At 44.2% G+C, this 23,882-nt stretch overlaps 1 protein-coding gene and 1 long non-coding RNA gene across 3 annotated transcripts in view; one reads left to right on the top strand and one right to left on the bottom strand.

The window, feature by feature from the left end:
* The window catches only part of LOC130455846 (uncharacterized), a 41,250-nt gene extending 40,594 nt beyond the window's left edge, over window positions 1-656 (bottom strand). The window contains exon 1 of the long non-coding RNA XR_008914029.1: window positions 1-656. This is a non-coding gene — a long non-coding RNA (uncharacterized LOC130455846).
* Window positions 656-23,882, top strand: part of LOC103101516 (zinc finger protein 420-like) — a 27,822-nt gene continuing 4,595 nt past the window's right edge. Inside the window, exons 1-3 of one of the 2 annotated variants that reach the window (XM_056807523.1) lie at window positions 656-2,036; window positions 20,866-20,992; window positions 22,410-22,505. In XM_056807523.1, coding sequence (XP_056663501.1) covers window positions 20,959-20,992; window positions 22,410-22,505 — 130 coding nt within the window. In that variant the 5' untranslated portion in view covers window positions 656-2,036; window positions 20,866-20,958. Of the gene's footprint in view, window positions 2,037-2,349; window positions 2,588-20,865; window positions 20,993-22,409; window positions 22,506-23,882 lie in introns of those variants that run through there. The other variant, XM_056807522.1, reaches the window with a different exon arrangement.

A 23,882-nucleotide genomic window follows, 5' to 3' on the forward strand; every position in this document is an offset into this window, starting at 1 on the left:
CTTATTTAAGGGAGTCGGGCATCCTTAGGTGAAGAGAGTCAAGAGGGGTGTCACAGTCTTCATCCACATGATTCCCAGAATTTCTGACCTATCCCCTCAAGGGAAATAGGAACTGTATAGTTTCCTGGTCTGCACTCAGAAATCGGTGGGCAGATCTCCGGAAAGAGTCCGGCTTGGCAATAGGCTATCTCTGTACAACCCCTGGGGCCAGGGACCAGTGGTCAGCCACTTAGCTGTATGTTGATGACTCAGGAGACCTTTTCCCCTCACGCTCACACAATATCTCTGCACACTCATTTAACACCTCCCGAGGCTACTCACCAGCCCTACTGTCCTCCACCTATATGTGATGTGTTCCAGATCCCGTCATCTCGAGTTGACCCAGGACAGGGGTCCCCTCCCTCTGTTCAGACTCTGTTTCTTTCATGGGATCCCAAGATGAGCCCCCATATGAAGTGCCCGGTGAATTGATCCCAAGGATGAAACGATAACCAACAAGGAAACACATGGGAGGGGGTTTATTAAACAAACTGCAGCTTGGGCTCAGCACCCTAAAAAATGGCTCAAGTGCTGATTCTGGGGCTTGCAGGTCTTTTATACTGGAGTGAACAGGAATTTCTGTGGTGGGGGGAGTGCACAGGAATTCCTGGGGTTGGGGTCATTACCAGTTCCCAGCACATTCCAGGGTATGGTAACTGGTTCTTCATTAACTTGCCTGCAGGGGCTGTAGGGGCAAGGGGGTCGTGGAAGGGAATAGGAGCTGGTTCTTCATTGTCTCCCTGGATCATCTCAGTCACAGTCAGGATTTCTTGATTCTTTTTAAACCATCTCCATGTTGGGTGCTCCAGGACCGCCCAGACTGCTTTTGTCCTTCCTTGTATCCTCAGGGCTCAGCACAGTTCCTAGAACCTGTTTTATATGGAATCCACGTTTACTGGCTGGGCCCAGGCTTGTGTCAGGCCCCAGCTCTACCAGGGTCCTCGCATTCTGGTGTCTCTCCTGGAAGGCAAATGCATGCTCTGGCCTCAGCCGTGTTTCTCTCTCTCTTTCTGGCCCTTGTTTCTCTGCAGTCAACAGTAACGGTTGGAATCAGAGCAGACTCGATCCTGAGGATGCAGAGGTTTCTCTCTAGGCTCTCATCTCCCTAACCTGAGGTGGTGAACAGGACAGACTGAGCCCCAGAGACCAGGAAAGGGCCCGGAGCTGGAGATGCAGGCAAAGCTGAGCCTTGGATGGCTCCAGGTAAGGCAGAGTCTTCACTCCTCATGTGCTGCGGGTTCCTGGAGAGAAGGAAAAGCCGGAAACCAGCTGCCTGGCTGCGCTCTCCACTGAGGCTCCCTCATCTCAGCTGGGTCCTCCCCATGGCAAGGCAACGCCGTGACACCTCCCTCAGGGATTCCCTTTGCCACCCACCCCAGGCGCCTTCCCAAGTATTTCCCTGGTCTCCAGCTCTCCCTCCTGGCTGCCTCCCACCGCCTGCCTGACAGTTCCTTGGAGTGTGCTGGGTTCAGACTGGAGGCTCTGATAGAGATGGGGGAGGAGGGAAGAGGGGAAGGGGGGGGGGGCGATCCAGCTCCAGAACCCCGGGTAGTGCAGAGGCCTCTGGGAAGCAGGAAGAGAAGATGGCCCCCAGTCCTCCCTCCTCCTCCACTATCAAAGATTTTCCCTCAGGGGCTCTTGAGATCGAGCTAGTGTGTATATCCACCGCATCAGCCTGGGCTGTGTCGCCCACCGATGCCGGCCCATTCCGCCCCGCCTCGCCCCAGCCCCCGCCACACTTCGGGATGTCCTGGAGGGCTCCAGACAGGCCCGGGATCCAGGGACTCCCTTCCTCGCTCCTCGCTTACTGAGCAGAGGCCAGAATCCACGTGACTAAGAAAGTGCTTTGCCGGGTCTTGGTTGCTTGGTTAAACTGAGCGGTTTAAATATCTGTGGACTGCAGTTCTTCCAGGCGAGGGGGGCGTGACTAGAGATGCCCGGCGCCGCTTCTTTCTTCTGTCAGTGGCTCTTTTCTCCAATCCTCCTGCAGACCCCAAGTAAGTCAAATCCACATTCTAGTTCTGCAGACCCTTTAGAGCCTGGTGGCGCCCACATTATTTCTTTCTCCGCCCTCTTTCTGCAAGCGTGGGGGAGGAGAAGAGAATATCTTTGCGTGCCCCCCAACACTGTTTTAGGGCCAAAAAGAACTTGTTAGTCCGAACGCCTGAGGGCCCCGGGGCCCGGTTCGGTCATCCCGAAACCCAGGAGACGGGAGTGCCCTAAACTAACCGGGGAGCCCAGGCAGGACCAGCTCTCGGACCAACAGGGGAAAGGACCGGTCCATGCAGGGGGCAGTGGGTGGGGAGGAAGGGGCAAATGGGTGGGGACGGGAGGCGGGGCTCAGAATGGCCGCTCCGCGGAGAGATGAAGGAGGAGGATCAGTCCCAAGGGGGCAGGAGCGCGCGATCCAGCCCTGGAGCCATACTCAGCGCAAAGGCCTCTGGGAAACCATCCTGCCTCCTCCGCTTCCTCCTCCACTTTGAAATATTTTCCATCCTTGCCTCCTTAGCCGTCTAAGCAGCCTCCTATGCACTTCGCGTAAAGAATGGTAATTACTTCATGAACTGGTGGAGGGGGGGACAGCGGGAAAGGGGGCTGCGATCCCCCAGAGGCCCAGAGTGGGGAGGAGCTCTGCTCGATGTAGAGGAGCGGGGCTCCTGCAGGGGGACGGGGGCAGCGAGGGGGGGAGGCAGAGAGCAATATCCCCTTCCTCACAGGTTAGAGCCGGGAGCCCCCTCGGTTCCGCCTGACTTCGATTTCTCCTTTTTACGAGTATCTTTGGGGCCGACCAACTCCCGTCTGTGCTCTGGAAGGGGCTCGTTGGTTCCAGAAAGGACCTGTGGCCGGAGCAGAGCCTGGATCTGATGCTTCCGGGGTCTACTATGTATTCTTGGGTCTGGTCTGATCCTCTGAGAAGGATCTGTGGCTCCCCGCTTCCCCGTTGGGATCCTCTTTCCTGCTAAAACGTCCTGCCTGGAAGGGGTGCCCAGGGGAGCCAGTACAGGATGCAATTTTACTGCCCTCTGTAAGGACCCAGGAGTCCTGCCTCCCAGACCCCCAAGCTCCTGCTCCCCTGCCCCCACTTCTTTCAGGAACGCCCCTCCCCTCCCAGGACCCCTGCCGGGCAGCAGGATCCCAGGCAGGATCCTGTGTCAAAGCCTCCCTGCGTGGGAGCAGCCCTTCCGCTCTCAATGGAAAGTCCCTGCTCCTGGCCCCTTTGGTCTCATCCCAGTCCTCCCTGTTGTCTCCCCTCCTAATGGCTCTTCTCTGTTGAATTGTATTGATCCCCCCCCTTGGTGGCCCTGCACCCCCGTCTTGGGTGGGGACCCCAGATTGCAATTCCACCACCCCATGGAAGCCCCTTGTTGCCCCTTGGACAGTGTTTCAGTTACCCCAAGCATGCTCTATTCTGGCTGAATGGGCAATACTGACCAGAAAGTGAGGAGGAATTCAGGAGGGCTTCCTGGAGGAGGCAGGATTGAAGTTTGTACTAAAGTACAGCAAGGGCAGTGGTCAGAGGTGGGGAGGGAGGGCATGGCAACTGCCCCCAGGGGACAGCCAGAGAAGGTGCTCCTGGCCAGGAGCTGGAGGTGCTGTTCTTGGAGCCCCCAGGAGGCTGGTATGGCCCCAGGGCCAGAGGCTGTGTCAGGGAGGAAGGGGGAGGGAGCTGAGGAGGCCAGCAGAGCACCAGGAGGGGAGGAGGGCCTTCCCCACAGGGAGGACTGCCCTCTGGCAAAGGGATTCCCACCTGGGCCCCTGGCTAGCCCAGTGGACAGTGTCAGGCCTGAGTGGGGAAGACCTGGGTTCAAATGGGACCCCAGACACACCCTCCCCGGTCCCTGCACCCTCTTCTGCCTGGGACTTTTAGGGCTGATCCTCAGGCACACCAGGAGGCTGGCCAAGCTGAAAGGGGCCTTGAAGAGGGCACTGTGGGTCTGGGCTGTCTCCAAGGACTCTGGACAGGCCACTTCCTGGCCTGTTGGCAGCTCCCCCTTCTGTCTTGGACCCTGAGCCTAGCCTGGGCCCTGGCAGGGCTTCCTGGCTGGAGGATCTCCCCCTGGAGGCTGCTGGGCCCTGCCTGGAGTGCTGGGAGGGAGCTCCAGGACCCTCCCCAGCCCCAGGGAGCCTCCAGGCAGGGGCAGAAGGGCTCCTCCTGCAGCCCCCCCTCCCCTGAGAGCAGGGGTTTGGCTTTGATCCCCTTTATTGTCAGATCCCCCCAAATTGGCCTCCTGGCCCCATGCTGGCCTTTTCCTGGTCTTCCTCCTCCCCCTCCTCCCTGTGCCTGATGCCCCTCACCTGCCCATTCTCCTGAGATGGTTCAAACCCCATCAGAGCCCATCAGGTGGCCCATGTGGTGGCCTCAGATTCCCTCAGCTCCCCCCATGGGAGCTCTCTTGGGAGTTCCTGACCCCAAAGTTTCCTCCTCTGCCTCCTGTTCCTGCTTCCCTCATCCTGTGGTTCAGATAAGTTTGGTAGTGAGCTCCCCGTGACTGCCCGGAACCCTAACCTCCCTGTTGTTGCTGTGGGAGAGCTCATCTGACTTCAATGGGCCCCAGCGATCCTGGAGATGAGGATAAACCCAGGCCAGCCACCCCAGGACTGCAGGGCCCATGGCAGACAATCCAGTGTTCCTGGGAGCTCTCTGCTCCTCTCATCTTGGAGGAGGCCTCGTGGCTGGAAGTCAAGCTAGATTTAATCTTCCGGAAAGGCCCCTTGGCTGAGGCCTCTGAACTCCCCCTGGCTCAGGCCAGGCCCCAGCAGATCTTACCTTTTTTCTCTCTCTCCCTCATTCTTAATTTCATTCTTCTATTGTAAATAAACCACCATAAAATTCCATTCTGACCTGAGTATTTCATTGGGATTTAGAATTTAAATCCCTGGTGACCCCTAAAATTATATTCAGGCTCAACCCTAACCCCAACCCTTAACACATCTTCGGATCAGTTCTAAGATGGAAGAGGGACAAGGGCTGGGCACTCAGGGTTAGGTGACTGGCCCAGGATCATGCAGCTGGGACCTGTCTGGGGGTACATTGAGGGCCTTCCTGGCTCCAGATCTGGCACTCTCTCCACGGTGTCACCTGGCTGCTTCCAGGCCTTTTTGATGGCTTTCCATCCTGCCTGCAATCTTTTTCCTCCTCATTTCAGAACACTGACCCCTTGGAACTTCCTATGAGTCCCAACTGAACCCTAAAACCTTTCTGCAGGAAATCCTTCCCGCGTCCCTCTTAGAGCCCCTTCATTCCTCTCCTCCTTCCCTATTTCTCCCAGACAGAGCTGGCTTTGTGTCCCTGTGTCTGCCTGTTGTCTCCCTCCCCCACTGCCCTGTGAGCTCCTGGAGGCCAAGGACTGTCCTCAGCCTTTTGGGGAATCCCCAGAGCTTAGCCTGGGGGCAGGGGGGGCAGAACAGGTGCTGGAAGGAGGGGGAATGGCATGGCACGTTTGTGGTCCTCGAGGTGCCCTGGTAGGTGCCCCTCTCTGTCTGCCTCCTCTTGTCCCCTGAGCTCCTGCAGTCCAGCCCAAGGAGCTCCCTCCTGGAGCCCATGGGAGCCCCACGATTCCTCCCATCCTCCCCTCTGGCCTCGTCTTCACCTCTAGCCCTGCCCGCTTCCTGCGGTCTTCCCAGTCTCACTCTGTAGTTTCCTCTTCTGGTTCTCTGATGTGCCTCTGCTGCTGCTGCTGTTCTCTCCAGTTATTCACTCCTCCTGCTTTTCCCCTGCTCAGGGGCTCAAGAAGCACATGATCTCTCCCCTTAGGTCTCCCTTCTGAACATGCTTCAGACGCCCTTCATCAGTGGACCTGCACTGTTCTGGCCACTAGTGGGAAGCTCCCATTTGCAGGTCTTGGGAGTGACATTCAGCCAGAGGCTAAAGTGAGGCAGTTCTCCAAGGAAGGCAAGCAGGGGGTGCTTCCTGTCAATAAAGGGGGTCACGGCCTGCCTCTGCTAATGCCCCAAACCCTAAGAAAGGGGATAGAGCTCTTTGTGGTCTGGGGAGCACAGAACAGACAGATCAGGAATACTTGTCATAGGGTTGAGGGTCACCCCCTTGGGATAGACAGAGCTGGGATGACCAGGGACGTTGTGACTGATTGGAATGACCAGTTCTGAGGGCTCAGCAGTGCCCCACCCCTCCTCCTCTCCTCAGGCTAAGAAGCGGTTCTTGTTTGGGTCCAATGCAAGGTTCTGGCCCTGACTTAGGGCAGCAAACCGGACCTCTCTGAGAGCCGGGCTGGGCTGTAGAAATGCTAGACTGGACTCCCCGGGGCTCGGCTGAATCCTCCCAGGTCAGCTAATGCCCTGAAGGGAGGCTAGAAAGGGGGGGACGTGCCCAAGGGCTGGATTTTGTAGCTCACCTATGCCAGACTGGCTGAATATGGAGCCCAGTCAGCAGTCAGAGAACAAGGAATCAGGCAGCTACTGGGCAAAAGCAGTTCATGGTAAATAGGATCCCTAAGTAAAGGACAGCAGATCAGCCCAGCCTTGTCAGAGGATGGGTCTCCCTGGGCTGGGTCCTGAGCTCCCTGGAGCAGGTTCTCTGCCTTCTCAAAGATTTGGAATAGTCCAGTGTCCTTTCCATTGTGTTTGAAGGTCTGTCGGCTGAGGCCTTCAGCCCTTGTTTCTGCCTTGAACTGTTCCATGTATCCCCCCTGCAGTCTTGGAGTTTGCAGCCTGGGCTTGGTTTCCTTCTGAAGGCAATCTCTGAACTCTTTCCAGTACAGTTTTGTTTTCTGTGCGCCTGAAGTTCTGGCTAATGTGTCCCCCTTCCAAGCCCCCCCCAAAAAGGTATTCTTTTATTAGTGAGAGGTTTCGTCAATTCTTTACACTCTTTTAGATCACATTCTTAACTCCAGGTATTAATTTTGTTTTTATAATTTGTAGATTTTCCTTGTTGGAAAATCATTCATCCTAGTAGCTATTTTGCAGTCCCATAGAGTTTTATTTCATTCATTCATTCATTCATTTATGGATTCGTTAATTAATAAATTTAGAATATTTTCCCATGGTTACGTGATTCATGTTCTTTCCCTCCCCTTCTCCCTCCTGTAGCCAACAAGCAAATCCACAGAGTTTTGCATGTCATTGATCAAAACCTATTTCCATATTATCAATATTTGCAATAGAGTGATCATTGAAAGTCAACATCCCCAGTCATGTTCCCATCAAACCATATGACCAGGTAAATGTTTTTGCTCCCACCATTCTTTCTCTGGATGTGGATAGCTTCGTTCTCATAAGTACCTCAGGACTGTCCTGGATCATTGTATTGCTGCTAGTAGAGAAGTCCATACATTTGATTGTGCCACAGTGTATCAGTCTCTATGTATGCTGTTGTCCTGGTTCCTCTCCTTTCACTATGCATCAGTTCATGGAGGTTCTCCCTGTTCACATGGAATTCCTCTAGTTCATTATTTCGTTGAGCACAATAGTATTCCATCACCAAAATATACCACAATTTGTTCAGCCATTCCCCAATTGAAGGGCATCCCCTCATTTTCTAGTTTTTTGCCACCATAAAGAGCGCAACTATGAATATTTTTGTACATGTCTTTTCCCTTATTATCTCTTTGGGGTACAAACCCAGCAGTACTATGTCTGGATCAGAGGGCAGGCAGTCTTTTGAAGACCTTTGGACATAATTCCAAATTGCCTTCCATAATGGTTGGATCAATTCCCCACTCCCCTAGCAATGCATTAGTGTCCCAATTTTGCCACATCCCCTCCAATATTTATTACTTTTCTTTGCTGTCATATTAGCCAATCTGTTAGATGTAAGGTGGTATCTCAGAATTGTTTTGATTAACATTTCTTTAATTATAAGAGATTTAGAACACTTTTTCATGTGCTTAATGATAGTTTTGATTTCTTTATTTGAAAACTGCCAATTCATGTCCCTTGACCATTTATCAATAGGGGAATGGCTTGATTTTTTTTTGTACAATTGATTTAACTCCTTCTACATTTGAGAAATTAGACCTTTGTCATTGGTTTTTGTTACAAAGATTCTTTCCCAATTTCTTACTTCTCTTCTAATTTTGGTTGCATTGATTTTGTTTGTACAAAATGATTTAATTTGATGTAATCAAAATTATTCCTTTTACATTTTGTAATATTCTTTATCTCTTGCTTGATCTTAAATTCTTTCCTTTCCCAAAGATCTGATAAATATACTATTCTGTGTTCACCTAATTTACTTATAGTTTCCTTCTGTATATTCAATTCATTCATTCACCCATTCTGAGTTTATATTGGTGTGAGGTGTGAGATGTTTATCCAAACCCAATCTCTCCCATACTGTCTTCCAATTTTCCCAGCAGTTTTTGTCAAATAGTGGATTTTGGTTCCAAAAGCTGGGATCTTTGGGCTTATCATAGACTGTCTTGCTGAGATCCCTTACCCCAAGCCTATTCCACTGATCCTCCTTTCCATCTCTTAGCCAGTACTATCTTGTTTTGATGACCACTGCTTTATAGTATGGTTTGAGATCTGCTACTGCTAGGCTACCTTCCTTCACATTTTTTTTTCATTATTTTCTTGGGCATCCTTGATCTTTTGTTCGCCCAAATAAAGTTTGTTATATTTTTCTAATTCACTAAAAAAGTTTCTTGGTAGTTCGAAGGATATGGCACTAAATAAGTAAATAAGTTTGGGTAGGATTTTCATTTTCATTATGTTAGCTCATCCTACCCATAAGCTTAATTCATGTTTTTCCAGTTATTTAGATCTAGTTTTAATTGTGTGGAAAGTGTTCTGTAATTGTGTTCATATCATTCCTGTAATTGTCTTGGCAAATAGAATCCTAAATATTTTATATTGTCTAGGGTGATTTTAGAGGTAATTTCTCTTTCTAATTCTTGCTGCTGAGTTGTGTTGGAAATTGTAATGGAGGAGATAAAGAAGGAGGGGAAGAGGGGAGAGATATTGAATGGAGGGTTTATTATTCTCTATTACAGGGGAGGAGAAGTAAGACAGGTGCTGTCTTTTCAGGGAGGAGGTGACCCCATTGAGAGGTTGAGAGGAGTAATGGAGGGCAGGAGACAGAAGAAAGATTGATTTAATGAGTTGGCAATATTCCTCTCTCAGAGGACCTCAGGGCTCCGGAGACCAAATCAGTTTCAGTGAGGCAAGATGACCCCTTTGTTTGACCACCTCCCCATGGGACATGAACTGTCAGCCTTTCAGGAGTTTAGTTATGGCCAACTGCCAACAATGATGGCAATTCTTTGATTAGAAGTACTGAGTCAGAAGGGGTTGAACTAAACCTCTCCTTTGTATAACTGAAAAATCTGTTACCCTAGAAAAAAAGAACTACATATCCCGAGAGCCCACTAACTTCCTGTCATTACGTATTTCCTGTAGACAGAGAATAAAGGGAGTGGGCATTGAGGCTCCTCTTCTCCTTTTGGGCAGGATACAGAATCAGCAGTCATGGTGGTGAGTGAGGATTTTGAAAATGGCTAACCAGCCATGGGCATGTGGTTTTTATTTTTCACCCTCTTTTTCCCTTGATTTCTAATGATCATTTAATAAATCCCTTAAAATATATTTTTTATTATTGAGATTTTAATTTTTTACAGTTGGTGACCAAAAGGGACAAGAAACTCAATTTTTTAAAAAGATAGACTAGATAATTTTTTAAATCCATGTTTCTCCTGCTAAGGCTTTTTGACCACCCCACCTACCCTTGGAAACTCCAACTCTCTTTGGAACTGCTGCGTTTTTCTTTTCCTGATTTTTGCCTGGTTGATTTCTCTCTGGGGACTCTTGGTGAAGAGGTAAACTGCTTCTCTCGCCCAGCTGCTTGAGTCCTTCGTTTGTCATTCCTCGCTACTGTTGATACTGCTTCCTCTAGCCCCTAACCCCAATCTCTCAACTGGCTCCCAATCCCCCAGCATCTCTGCTCCTAAAATCGGCCTCTGACCGGACCCTGACCCGTACTGCTGTTGCTGATTGCTGCCATGAAGAAGCTATGAGTCAGGGCAGATGGTAAAAATCTGGAATGTTCTTTCCTTAGGCAACAATTAGCCTCCACATGGCAGGGTTCCTCAGGGGGTGGGGACGAGGAGAAGGAAGAGACTCTTCCAAACAGGAAGTTGATTAAAAGCATGGTGTATTCTATGTGAGAGCAGTGCATTGCCTATTTCAAACAGCTTCCAGCTTTAGGATGCTTTTTCATGAGTGCATTGATCCTTTTACTTATCTTACCTGAGATTCAGGGGAGAAGTTCATCTCCCTGCAACTCTTTGCCATTTGGGCCTGTCCAGTTTGAGATTCCTAAAACACATGTTCTCCCTCACTATGGGAGATCCCACAGTACTGACAAAAGGAATCTCAACTGATTTAAAAAAAAGGAACTTTAAAGAGACTGGAGGTGAAATTTTTGAGCCTTTCCAGCCTTTTATGAAAGCCTCGAGATTTTATTGTATTTTGCTGTTTGTTTTTGTTTAAGATTTAATTTTGTTGTTTAAAGCTCATATATTAATGTATTCCATACTGTTCTGTTACACTGAATCATTTTAGTCTACTGTGTTTTAACTATTACATATATTCTGTTACCTTTCCCCTATGGCTACTGAACAAAATATTGTAAAATATTGTAAAAGCCTATAAACAGTTTTTTCCCCATTTTTCATTTGTTAATTGTCACATAGATGATAGATGGATTCAACCTGGCTAACAACGTTTAGAGAATTTAATAAGCTAAGAATTTAATGGTGATTCTAAGGGGTCTTCAGAAATAATTTTAATAACTAGTGGTTTCTGAATGGATGATTTTTAAAATATTTATATTACAAAGAATGTTATATTGAAGGTAGAGAAACAAAGAAATGCTCCTGCCAAGGTGTTTCTATGAAGCAGTAAGCCAAAAAGAGTTCCTTCAAAATTCTTCAGTTTAATTTACTTCCACTAGAACAATCTAGATTTCATGGTGATGTTCTAGAACCAAATAAGTTTTACTTTCTTTACAAATATATATACCAAGGTTGAAATATTTGCTACGTCTGTAAAAATTGTGACAAATATCCATCAGTTCATAGGTTGTTTTTTTTTCATACTGCAAATTATATGAAATATGATAGTGGATTTGTTTGCTATTTGCTATTGTAATTAACTGGGCTATTGTGAATTTTGAGGACTTTGGTACTTCTTTGAAGGTGCATTATCTAATGTATTACTGTTTTATTCTGAAAATCATTTGTACTGTTAAAGTGGTGAAGTTAAAAAGGAAATGGATCTCATTTTGGGAGTGAGAAACCTTTGTACTCTACATTTTCTAAGCTGACACAATGTGTCAATCATTATAAGCTATATATTTTTGAAATTTAACTTTTATTATTGTTTTGCTTGCATGTGCAATATACTATTTCAGTTTTATTTTTCTCTTCTTTTTGTATTTGAAGCACATATCAACAGTATTGAAAAGACTTTTTAACTTTTTTGAATTTACAGTAATAGAAGTTTAAAATATATTTGCTTTAATATGAATGCATACCCTAAAGCTTTAGACTATAGAAACCTGCCATTTGTTAAAAATAATTATGGGACTTTGCTTAATGATTCTGTCTGATTCCAGGACAAGAGAATACAAAAAGAGCCATTGCACAGTGCCAAAGAAGCACAAAGCTAAACTGCATAGTCCCAATTGAGCATAAGGTCAAAATGACCAACAAATCCCAATGGAATTGATTAAATTTTGAGCCAAGACAAGAGGACTTGAACTTGTTTGGGGTTCGAGGTTACAGCTGTTTTGACATATGTCAGAGGCAGGTCTTCCTTGTCCCACATTCTACCAAGTATCTCAAATTTGGCTCCTATAATCTAGTCCCTGTTCTGTCTTTCATAGTGTGGCAACTTCTTGTAGTCTTGGCTGCTAATGGGTAAGTAAAATAGTACTGAATTTTGTCCTACAGACTTGTGGGATAGAAATTACTTGTACTGGGCCCTAATATAAGGGCTTTTTATGAATTTATTCTTGTTTACTCAAAATTTTATGTACATAGGTTTTGGATATTTTGATCCTGATTTTGAATTTTATCTTTCTCCCCACAAAAGTTTATCTTTTCTTCCATTTGTTTTTCTTGTATTTTTTGTTTTTCTTTTTCTTTTGATAATTGATTCATATACCTCATAATTCAGCCGCATTCCTAAGTGATCCCTGTGTTTTTCAACACCCCCTTCAGGAGGAAATGTATAATTATTTTAAATTGCAAAGTATACCTTCTTTTTGAGATTAATTTTAGGTTAAGAAATATGCTACCTCTACAAATCCAGAAAATGAACTTTTTGGAGAAGGCACCATGAACATACCTCCACAGACCACATGCTGCACCAGAAGATCCAGAGTGAACTTTGGGATGTGATGATTTGAATTATGTGGGGTGAATGCATTCATTTTGTATGTATACTCTTATGCCGAAGGGGACTGCCACTAACTGGCTTTTTGTTAATGCACCAGGCAATCATTTGTTTTGTTCTCTTTCCTCTTATCCTCAAATTATTGTAATTTCAAAGTTGGTATGTTTACAAGACCCATTGGAAAGATTACTCTTCCTTGACTCTCAGAGTGGAATGTATAATTAAAAAATCTGTTACTCTAAAAAAAAAAATTACATATTCCGAGAGCCCACTGACTTCCTGTCATGTACTTCCTGTAGACAAAGAATAAAGGGAGTGGGCATTGAGGCTCCTCCTCTCCCTCTGGGCAGGATACAGAATCAGCAGTGATGGTGGTGAGTGGGGATTTTGAAAATGGCTTACCAGCCATGGGCACATGGTTTTTATTTTGCATACTCTTTATTCATCGATTTCTAATGATTATTTAATAAATCCTTTAAAATATATTTTTTTATTATTGAGATGTTAATCTTTACACCTTGTGAGAAAGTGACAAGCCCAGGTTCAAGTTGACACAGAAAGAGGACATGATTTCAGCTTGAAATACTATATCAATGATTCAAATCCTGAACCTCTTGTTGTATTGTCTCAAAATAGGCCCCAACTCAAAGTCCTAATATCTCTGAATGTTGTTTAATGTCAAGTAAGATGGAGTAATGGCTGAGGTATGGGGAAAAGGGAAGTGGGAGAAAAGGGAGCCCTAAGAGGTTTTGTCCCTGTTCCAGATTGGCCCTCAGAGTCTGGAGGCCACAGGCTTCTGGGCCCTGGCCTATCCTTTTGTCAGCTGCTTTCTTGTCCCTACTCTCAGAGCTAGCTAAAATCCTAAAGTACAAGTGAAGGGGTAAATAAGGGAGAAAAGGAAGAGATCTCAGGGAAGGACCAGGAATGGCTCTGGTCAGAGACCAATTCCAAAATCCCTCTTGAGGATTCAGGTAGTTGAAGTTGAGGAGACTTTGTGGAGATATTTCAGGGTCTCAGAAGGGAAAACAGGTGTCAAATGGATGGGCTCTTTATCAGCCTTCAGGAGATCCACCTTCATCCTCCATCTCCCAGGCTGGAAGTTGTCCTGTCATTTGCGTTCAGAGTTCTCACCCCCCTCAGAACTCTCAGCATTCTCTTCTCCCCTCCTCCACTGCTTTTTACCTGATCTCTCCATGAGCCTGGTTTCTCTTCTAAATGCAGGATTTCTCTTCCCTTACTTAACAAAATATATAGAAATGCTGATGATTTCTGTGGGTTCATTTTGTATCCTACATTTTTGCTTAAGTTGTTGATTATTTCCCCTAGCTTTTTAGTTGATTCTCTAGGATTCTTTAAGTAGAACATCATATCATAAGCAAAGAGTGATAGTTTAGTCTCCTCATTGCCTGCTTAATCCCTACAATTTCTTTTTCTTCTCTGGATATGAGTTGCTACTGCTAGCATTTCTAGTACAATGTTGAATAATAGAGGTGATAATGGACATCCTTGCTTCACTCTTGATCTTAATAACAAGGCTTCTAACTTGTCCCCATTGCAGATGATACTTGCTGATGGTTTTAGATATATGCTGTTTATTTGTTTTTAAGAAAGGCCCATCTAGTCCTGTGCTTTCTAGTGTTTTCATTAGGAATGTGTGTGGTATTTTTTCAAAGGTTTATCTGCATCTGTTGAGATCATCATGTGATTTCTGTTGGTTTGGTTGTTGATGATCAATTATGAAGATGGTTTGATCATAGTGAATAATCCCTTGATTGCATTCTGGAGTCTTTTTTATAGTATTTTATTTAAGATTTTTCCATCTATGTTCATTTAGGGAGATTGGGCTGAAACTTTATTTTTTCTCTGTTTTTGGTTTACCTGGCTTTGGAATGAGTATCATATTTGTGTTATAACAGGAATTTGGTAAAACTCCTTTGCTTATTGTGTCAAATAGTTTGTATAATATTGGGATTAGTTGTTCTTTAAATGTCTGATAGAAATTGCTTTTGAATCCATCTGACATGGGATTTTTTCTTAGGGAGTTCTTTGATGGCTTGTTCAATTTCTTTTTCTGAGATTGGATTATTTAGATATTTAATTTCCTCTTTTATTAATGTGGGCAATTTTTATTTTCATAAATATTTGCACATTTCACTTAGATTGTCATATTTATTGCCATCTAATTGGGCAAAATAGTTCTTAATAATTATCTTAATTTCCTCTTCATTAGAGGTGAGATCACCCTTTCATCTTTGATACTGTTAATTTGATTTTCTTCTTTCCTTTTTTTTATTAGATTAACCAGCACTTTATCTATTTTATTTGGCTTTTCAAAGTACCACCTCCTAGTCTTATTTATTAATTCAATAATTCTTTTAGTTTAAATTTTATTAATTTTCCCTTTGGTTTTTATTTCCAATTAATTTTTTATTTGCCTCTCCATGTAACCTTTTAATTACAATATTTATTGCATTATGATCTGAAAAAGTTGCATCTATTATTTCTGCTTTTTTTGCTTTTGTTTGCAATGGTTTTATTTCCTAGTTACATGGTCAATCTTTGTGAATGTACCATGTGCTACTGAAAAAAGGCATATTCCTTTTTGTCCTTATTTATTTTTCTCCATATATCTATAAACTCTAATTTTCCTAAGATTTCACTCACTTCTCTTACCTCTTTCTTATTTATTTTTTGGTTTTATTTCTCTAGATCTGATAGAGGAAGGTTCAGGTCTCACATATGTATAATTTTACTATCTATTGCCTTCTTAAGCTCCAATTATTTCTCCTTTAAAAATCTCGATGCTATACCATTTTTTGCATACATGTTGGGTACTGCTGTTTCTTCATCATCTATACAGCCTTTTATCAGGATGACCTTCCCTATTGTGAAGAGTGAATATTATGGTTGAGACTGAAAAAATCTAAATTTAAATGCTTGCCAAGGGAAATCCCAAATAATAAAATACCCACGTCAGCTGCCAAATTTTTATGGTGTTTTAATTACAACAGGAGGAAGAAAATATTAGAGGGAAAGAGAGGGAGAGAGAGAGAGAGAGAGAGAGAGAGAGAGAGAGAGAGAGAGAGAGAGAGAGAGAGAGAGAGAGAGAGAGAGAGAGAGAGAGAGAGAGAAGGAAAGAAGTTTAGCTCAGAACCACTCTGGCTCAGGTTGAGCCAAAGTGGGCATGAAGACCTTGGAGAACCAAGGCAGGGAAAGGGATCAGTCCTTATCACTCACGTGACCAATCTGAAGGAAAGCAGTCTGCGCGGCTCCTCCAACCTCAAGCTCCAGCCTCGAACTGAACTCTAGCCCTCCTCCCAGGAAGTCCCGAGAACTCCAGAGGCTGTTCTTTATCTCACTTCCTGCGTCTCACATGTGCCAATGGTGGCTCAAGCTTGACTTAGGACCTCCCAGAGGTCTGTCCTTTTTTTGCACATGTCTGTTGAAGGCCATATTCTCAAATAATTAAATCTTGAGTTTGATGCAGCCCTTCCTAATCTTGTTACACTGAGTAGGGTGGAGAATGTAGTTTCCAAGATCTGATTCTGTTATTCCAAGTACCTCTATTGTTATTGATCAGGAAATAGCTAAATCCTATTTTCTAAAGAATGGTCTGAATAGGGTGGAGTAGTTTTAAATTCACAGTATCTCTTTTTGTTTTGTTTTGTTTTTAAACCCTTACCTTCCATCTTGGTGTCAATACTGTGTATTGGTTCCAAGGCAGAAGAGTGGTAAGGGCTAGGCAGTGGGGGTCAAGTGACTTGCCCAGGGTCACACAGCTGGGAAGTGTGAGGCCAGATTTGAACCTAGAACCTCCCATATCAAGGCCTGGCTTTCAATCCATTGAGCTACCCAGCTGCCCCCCTTCCCTATCTGTTTTAATCAGATCTGTTTTTACTTTGGCTTTGTCAGATAGGATTACAACTCCTTTTGTGTTTCTTGTAGACAACATATGGTAGAATTTTGCTTTCTAATCCACTCTGCTATCAGCTTCTGTTTTATGGGTGAGTCCATCTCATTCACATTGAGTTTAGATTATCACCTATGTATTCTTCATTATTTTGATTTCCTCTTTTAGTCCTGCCATTTCTTTCACTATTCCCTTATAAACCAGTGTTTTGCTTTTAATCAGTCCCCCTACTCCCCATTCTTATTTTACTTTCCTTGTCATCCCCTCTGTTCTTCTTCCAATCTTCATTTTTCTTTAAGTTTTATTAAACTCCACCCCCCCACCCTTGGTTTTTCTGTCTCAACTTCCCTTTAGCTTAAGATAGAATTGTATACCACAGTTCTTCTCTCTCAGAAGTGATTCCACTGAGAGTAAGGTTTAAGTATTACCTATTACCACTCTCTTCCTCTCCTTCCTATAATAGTATTCTTTCTCCCATCCCCTGACATGAGCCTTTTTATGTGGTATAATTTATCTTATTTTTCTTCCTTCAAATTTTTCTTGGTGTCATCTTCTATCCCCCCCTTTTTTTACATATCATGTTAAACAACTTAGTACCCCATCCTCAGCCTATGAATATTCTTCTATCTACTATGATACTGAAAGTTTTTTTTTGATATTTACAAATATCATTTTCCATATAGGAATATAAACAATTTGACCTTACTGAATCCCTTAAAATTTTTTCCCTCCTAGTTCTGGTCTGATCTTTAGGAATGCTGGGAAATCTTCTATTTTGTTAAATGCCCATACTTTCCTCTCAAAGTATATAGTCAGTTTTGATGGGTAAATGATTCTTGGTTGTAGACCCAATTCTGTTGCCTTCCTGAATATCATATTCCAAGCCTAGTGGTCCTTTAAAGTGGAGGCTGATAGGTCCTGTATAATCTTGACTGGTGCTTCTTGCTATCTGAATTTTTTCTTTCTGGCTCTTTGTAATGTTTTCTCCTGGGCCTGGAAGCTCTTGAATTTAGCAATTACATTCCTTAGGATTGTCTTTTGAGGATTTAATGTAGGGGTTTATCTATGGACTCTTTCAATGCCTATTTTTCTGTCTTTTTCGAGAATATCAGGGCAACTTTCTTGGATAATTTCTTATAATATGATGTCAAGGCTTTTATTTCGTTCCAGGCTTTCAGGTAGACCAATGATTCTCAAATTGTCTCTTCTAGATCTGTTTTCTAAGGCAGTTGTCTGTACAATGAGATATTTCATGTTTCCTTCTATTTTGTCATCCTTTTGACTTTGCTTTATTAATTCCTGCTGTCTTGTGAGATCATTAGCTTCTAACTGTGTAATTCTATTCTTTAATGACGGGTTTTCATGTTTGATATTTTGATTTTCCTTTTCAGTTTCATGTATTCTGCTTTTCATGGCTTCCAGCAGGTCAATTCTAATCTCCAATTTGCTTATCATTTCATTTGATTTCTCGGCTTCTTTTTCAAGTGGGAAATTTTGTCTTTTAAACTGTTATTTTCTTTTTGAATTACTTTCATGTCTTTTTCCCATATGTCTCCATCTTTCTTACTTGGTTCTTTTTGAGTTCCTCAAGAGCTTGTGACAAATTTTCTTTCTTTCTTTTTTTTTTAGTTTGAATGTGGTTGCTTCTATATTTTTCTCTTTTTCTCCATAGAAATTATACAGAGGCAAAGCTTTTTCTGCTGTAGCTTATTTCTTTTGGTAGTTCTGGATTGTGGTTCCTGTGTGTTGGTCACCATTGCATTTGCTGTCTTAGTTTCTCTCTCTGTATTATCTTCCCTTCCCAGCCAGAATTCTGAGTGAGGAGGGCAGGCAGTTCTTTGTGTAGAGAACTTTAAAGGTTTTTGCCCTGATGCTGTTTTTCCAGTCTCATTTGTTGTGGCCAGCCCACTTTTACCCTATCTCTAGGCCCAGACTCCACACTCTTTAGCCTAATTTCCCAAGTCTCACTGTCAAGGCCTTGCACTGCCCTGAGGGGTAAGTCTGTGGTACCCTCAGGCAGCACCTAAGAATTTAGAGATTACCCTAGCCCTCTTTCAGACCCTGGCCTGGTAGGTGGTATGCAGGAGGGGTGATCAGCTCCCACATTGGTAGATGTCATTTTACCTCCTTATAGTCTGAAAATTCCCAAACACCACTTAACTTTAAGACTTTATCCTGTGGCAGAGCCTCTTTACTTGTCTTGATTTTGATTTTTATCCTTTTGAGATATTTTGTAGTGATTGGTTGTGAGGAGAATCCGACAGTTCCTGCTACTCTGCAGCCATCATAACTCTGCCTCCCCAATGCTATTTCCTTGTTCTTTTCATTGTGTTCATTTTTTTTACCCAGTTCTATTCTTCTAGGTGGCCTCTCACCTTTAGGTTGTCTGTGTTGGTTTTGGAAGTGGGAAGATTTTCTTTTATTGTTGTTGACTTTTCTTCTAGGTTGTCCTTCCCTTCTGTGGATTTCCATTCCAAATCTCTTGTTCTCTCTTTTGTTGTCTTTGGGGAGGCTTGCCCTGGTAGATTCTGATTTTCTGTTCTCTTAGCCCCAGGGTTATAACAATCTTAACAGAGGAAGACAATGCGAAAACAGGGATAAAAGGAGTTCTGCATGAAGAGAAGGTGCTCATATCAGGAATCTGGTGGAAAAATCAATCAGAGAAGACCCAAAAAGTAGATCCATGTGAGAAATAAGATGTTTGACATTCCCTTTCTCCATGAAAAGAGGCATGGAGTTCATTACCTCACCATGTGGTGGTGCTGGATGGATGTGGGAGGTCTGAGAAGGAAAGAGGTTTGGAGTAGCATCTGCTGAGTGTGATACAGGGAATTGACCAAAGATCAGTTATCAGTCCCTAACAGGTCTGCCTTTCTTTGCTGAGAACTCACATGGTGAATGCTAGACAGTGAAGAAGAATAACTCAAGAGATCTTAGAGGAAAGAAAAGATTCATAAATTCTTGAGAATCTGAAAAAAGCATTAAAGAGAGCCAGAAATTCCTGAAATGGTTCAGAAGTCAAATCCTACAATAAAGGAAGCAAAATGGACAACCACCTCATTCCAGGCACATTGGCCAGGCACATGTTGTACATAAAGCAGGTTAGACCTGAAGTGACCCCTCCAGATTATCAAGTTGTATTCAGATCTGGCCAACTTCTTTATATGGGCAATCAGCAGGCCTCTTTTACTCATTCCCTTGACCCTTCTTTGGATTTTCTTGAGTTCTAGGTGTTAGATTAGATTATTTCTTTATCGTAATGAAAATACCAATTTTTTATTAATAGGAATTAGCTCAAACAAAACCCAAACTAATGAAATATTGCTTTCTTTTTGAATAATGAAATTCTCCCTTCTCTATCAAAGTAACTCTTATTTCTGTGCCATAAAGTATAATTAAGGAATATATGCCATATACAAATGAAAGCAATCATAAAGCAAACATTTGGCTGTGACCCATCCTACCAAGATGAACCTCAAAGCCCTGACTGTCACAACAGACACGTCTCCTTCACTTGGCTCAAAAGCATCCCAGATCACTCAGTCGAGTCCAGATTGTAATGAACATCTCTTTTGGAACTTCCTTGTGTTTTCCTCCAAATAAGATTTGGTTTTTGTCATACAGAAAACAAACTAGACCTTTTCTTTAGCTTTGTTCTCTTTTTTAAGGAATCCTGCTGAACTCTCTTCCCTCCAGAATACACCACACTGACCAGATTCTCACAAACTCTAAACAAATTTTTCTTGAGAACCTATCACTTGTAGGTCCTGGGAAGGAAGAACTTTCATCTCAACCTCCCTCTCTTCTCTTCCATGGATCCAGGCACCTCTCAACTAGAACATAGACTTTCTCCATGATTTCATAGGGAGTCACATTCCATAATGCTATAATTAAAAATAGACCTGGAGGCTTATTGCCCAATTTATGAGCATTTATTAGTAAAGAAAGTTTGACAGAGGCAGAGAGAGAGGTCTCAGCCTTTTTAGATCTCATTCCCCATTCAGCTAGCTCAGGTTTGACTTACCAGAGATCAAGAGATCAGGAAAGCTCAGAAACCTCTAGCTCAGAGAGCCAGTCAGTTCCAGAGAGGAGGTACAAAAGGCTCCTCTCCTTCCCTTTCTTGAGGTTTCCATTTTCCAGCTTCTCCCTCCATGGTTAGCTGTGCTGGTTTTGGCCCATTGATGCTCGGGACACTCACACTGACATGAGCTGTATCAGGACACAGTGGCAGGGCTTCAGACACATGATTCTGTGTCACCTGCATCCCACTGCTGGCTGGGCCACTTGGGATCCCAGCCGGAAGGGACGTCCCCTACATGTGTTCCTTCACACACTAGATAGAAACTCCTCAGCATTGCATTGGAGGGTCATGGAGCTTCTTTGAGCAATCCTCCATTGGGCTCTTAAAGACTCAGTTTCTAGTGCTGACTCTTGACACTGACAAAGGGCCTTTGGGCCCCTCCCTTCTCTGCATGTCAGTTTCCTCCTGTAATTGACCAGAGGTGGTCTCTTCATTGTGATGTGGCTTTCAGCCCTCTGTCCTCTGACTTGGGCTGCTCTAGGAGGTGGTGACCTTCAAGGATGTGGCTGTGGACTTCACCAGGGAGGAGTGGCTCCTCTTGGCCCCTCCCCAGAAGGAGTTGTACAAGGAGGTGATGCTGGAAAATGCCTGGAACCTGCTCTCTGTGGGTAAGGAGCCCTCTCCCTGGAGTCTGCCATCCAAGGGAATATCACCCTCATCAGCAGGCAGGGTTGGGAGCAGTTTTCAGTCATGAGGAAGGGATGAGGGCTGGACTGCTGAGTCCCAGAGCCAAGGCCCTCCTGCTGCATCGTTCCCCTGTAAAAGGACTTTACATCGTATAATGGGATCTTGGGGGCTCCCTTTGGTACTCCTGCAGTCCAAGATCAAATGCATGTTGGAGAATCTCAGACATGGAAATAATCTCAGAGCTGATTCTATCTTGCCTCTGCATGACCCAGAATTGCATCTCACAAATCTTTTTGGGAAAACTGTTCAGGCAAGTTTTCCTTCCACTGCCTCTGTAGGGTGGATCTCCTATTGGGGATATTTTTCTCTTTAACCAGCATAAACTGGTAGCTCACAGCTCCAAGGTGTCCCCAGCGGAACAGGGTTGTCCTTAGTTTTCCTCCTATTGCCCTAATCCTTCAGTAGAACCTATTTTAGACAGTGAGGGAAGGGAAGAACTGTTTATAACAACCTGCCATTAGGCAGGTGCTTTGCCAAGGGTTTTCTCATTAACATTATGACCCTTCTTCCTCACCTTCATCTTCCTAATTCAGTGACACATTTATCCCCATTTTACTGATGAGGAAATAGAGATTTGAGTAATTGGTTGTTTTGAGGCACCTACATCAGAGTTGTCTGTGGCCAGATTTAAACTGAGGCTTTACTTCCTCTCAGTTCAGGTCCCTGCCTATTCCCCTTCTAGCTGCCTTTCATTTCCAGATAGCAGAAAACTATGCACTGAGTTCAGCCTTATTTGAAGAAAATGCCCCAGAACCAAATGTTCTGGTTCCAGATTGATTCCCCGCCATTCTCCCTACATTAAATGTTATGGAGACTCCTCAAGAAGGCCATGGAAGCCTACCACAGGCACTGCTTGCACTCATGTGTCCTTGTCAGAATGAATAAACTGGTTGAGAGACAGCATTGGGCCCAACTTGGATTGTTGAGTTCCTCAGGAGCAGAGGTAGTCTCTCAAAGAGAACAGTCTGTGAGATGGAGGATCAGGCAGGGCAGGGGGACAAAAGCTGATCCCTTGAGGTTCCTGTTTATGGAGCTTCAGATTGACCCAAAACACTGACCCTTGGACCCAGTTTGGTAGTTTAGGAGTTTCTGCCAAAATGGACCAGAAGAGCATGGGACGGGGTGCTGTTGCTCATTCCAGTTCCCCTAGTAGGGTAACAGGCACATCCTACCCTGGATTTCTGCATCATAGACACTGAGGAGTGATAGCAGACTCCTCTGGGAAACCCATGGAGAGATTCTGTGAGTGAAATTTCTGAATTCCCCCACCTTTCCCCAAAGAGAACTCAGTGACGAGCTTCTCTCCATCCTCCTTCCTGATTGATTTCCCATGCGTAGGGTTTCCAACATCCCCAGAAGATGTGATCTCCTATTTGGAGCAGAGGGAAGCCCAGTGGATGCTGGAGCAGGAAGGCCTGAGGAGCTGCTGCCCAGGTGAGTGAGGTAAAAAGAGGTATGGGGGAGCTGGATTGACCAGAGGCTTGTGTGCATTCTGGTGAAGCCAAGTCTAGATTTGGGAACAGGAGGACCTGACTTGAAATGGTATTTCAAAAGTTTTAGCAGGGGTTTCCTGGGCAAGTCACTGAACCCTGAACCTCAGTTTCCCCATCTGTAAGATGAGGCTGTTGGACTTCATTTCCTATCAGCTCCCTTTAGGGGATCGGTCTGTGAACTTAAGAGGTCAATGTTTGGGATTAAATGGCCATGGAAGTCTCCTTCAGGTGCCAGAAGGGCTGAACTGATCCCCTCTGAGCTCTTTAGTATCCAGAAAAATATATAAGTATTTTCTTTGTGCCAGATCCTGTGCCAAGTTATAGGGGACATAAAAGGCTGCAGTGGACATCCCCTGCCCTCATGGAGCTCACTCTGCTGGAGCAGAAAGCATGCTGACAGTTCTGTAGAAACCCTCTAGATCCCAATTCCAGCAGCTAATCAAGAGAGGAAAAGCTCTGAAGAGAAGGAATTCTTAGAGAGGTCTAATGTGGGGAGGTGGCAATCAAAGACAATCAATGAAAGAAGGACATAACCAAAATTCTAAAGATAAAAATAAAAATCACTCATTGCATAGGGCATAGTAATGTGCCACACACTATAAATATTATCTCATGTGATCCTCATTGGAGCCCCAGGAGTTCCTTGATACTATTATGTCTATGTTATCAAGTTGAGAAGACTGAGATAGACAGAGCTCCTGTGATTTGCCCAGGGTTAAAAGTCCTAGCATGTTTCTGAGGTAGGATTAGAATGCACCACCCCACCTGTATGGGGATTTGTAATATTTAAAAATAATATTTCTACCCAGATACATATATTTTATTAAGTTTATTGGAAGGGTAGACAATGTTCCTATAAGTAACCTGACCACTTGGCGCCTAGCCTGCCAGTCTTCCTCATTCCCCCTCACCTGCCTGCTCTGTATCTTCTCCATTCTCCCTCTCAATTCTCCCATGGTTCTCCTATCGGTTTGTCATGGTTCTCCTAATTCTGCCCCAAACCTTAACTTTTATTGACATCGAGAATGTACACAGATGCAACCCTGGAGCAACTGTGGTATGTCGGGGATGGTTGATAGACAGTAAAGTTACTCAGGAGTGATAGGGGATGAGCTTCCTTGACACAGATGTTAAAGAATATCATGAAAATTACTGATTATATGTAATGTGGGAAATAGGAAGAGAATTCTACAAGCTCTCTTGCTGAGGGATGAAACAATTTTCCTTACTTTTAGCTCTCTAACCAGTGAAGAAAATGAATTGATACTTACCTTCCAAAAGATTTGTTTTTGGGGGGCAGTTGCTCAGTGGATTGAGA

Source organism: Monodelphis domestica, chromosome 8 (genome assembly GCF_027887165.1).
Source record: "Monodelphis domestica isolate mMonDom1 chromosome 8, mMonDom1.pri, whole genome shotgun sequence".
In the NCBI taxonomy this organism is placed as follows: Eukaryota; Metazoa; Chordata; class Mammalia; order Didelphimorphia; family Didelphidae; genus Monodelphis; species Monodelphis domestica.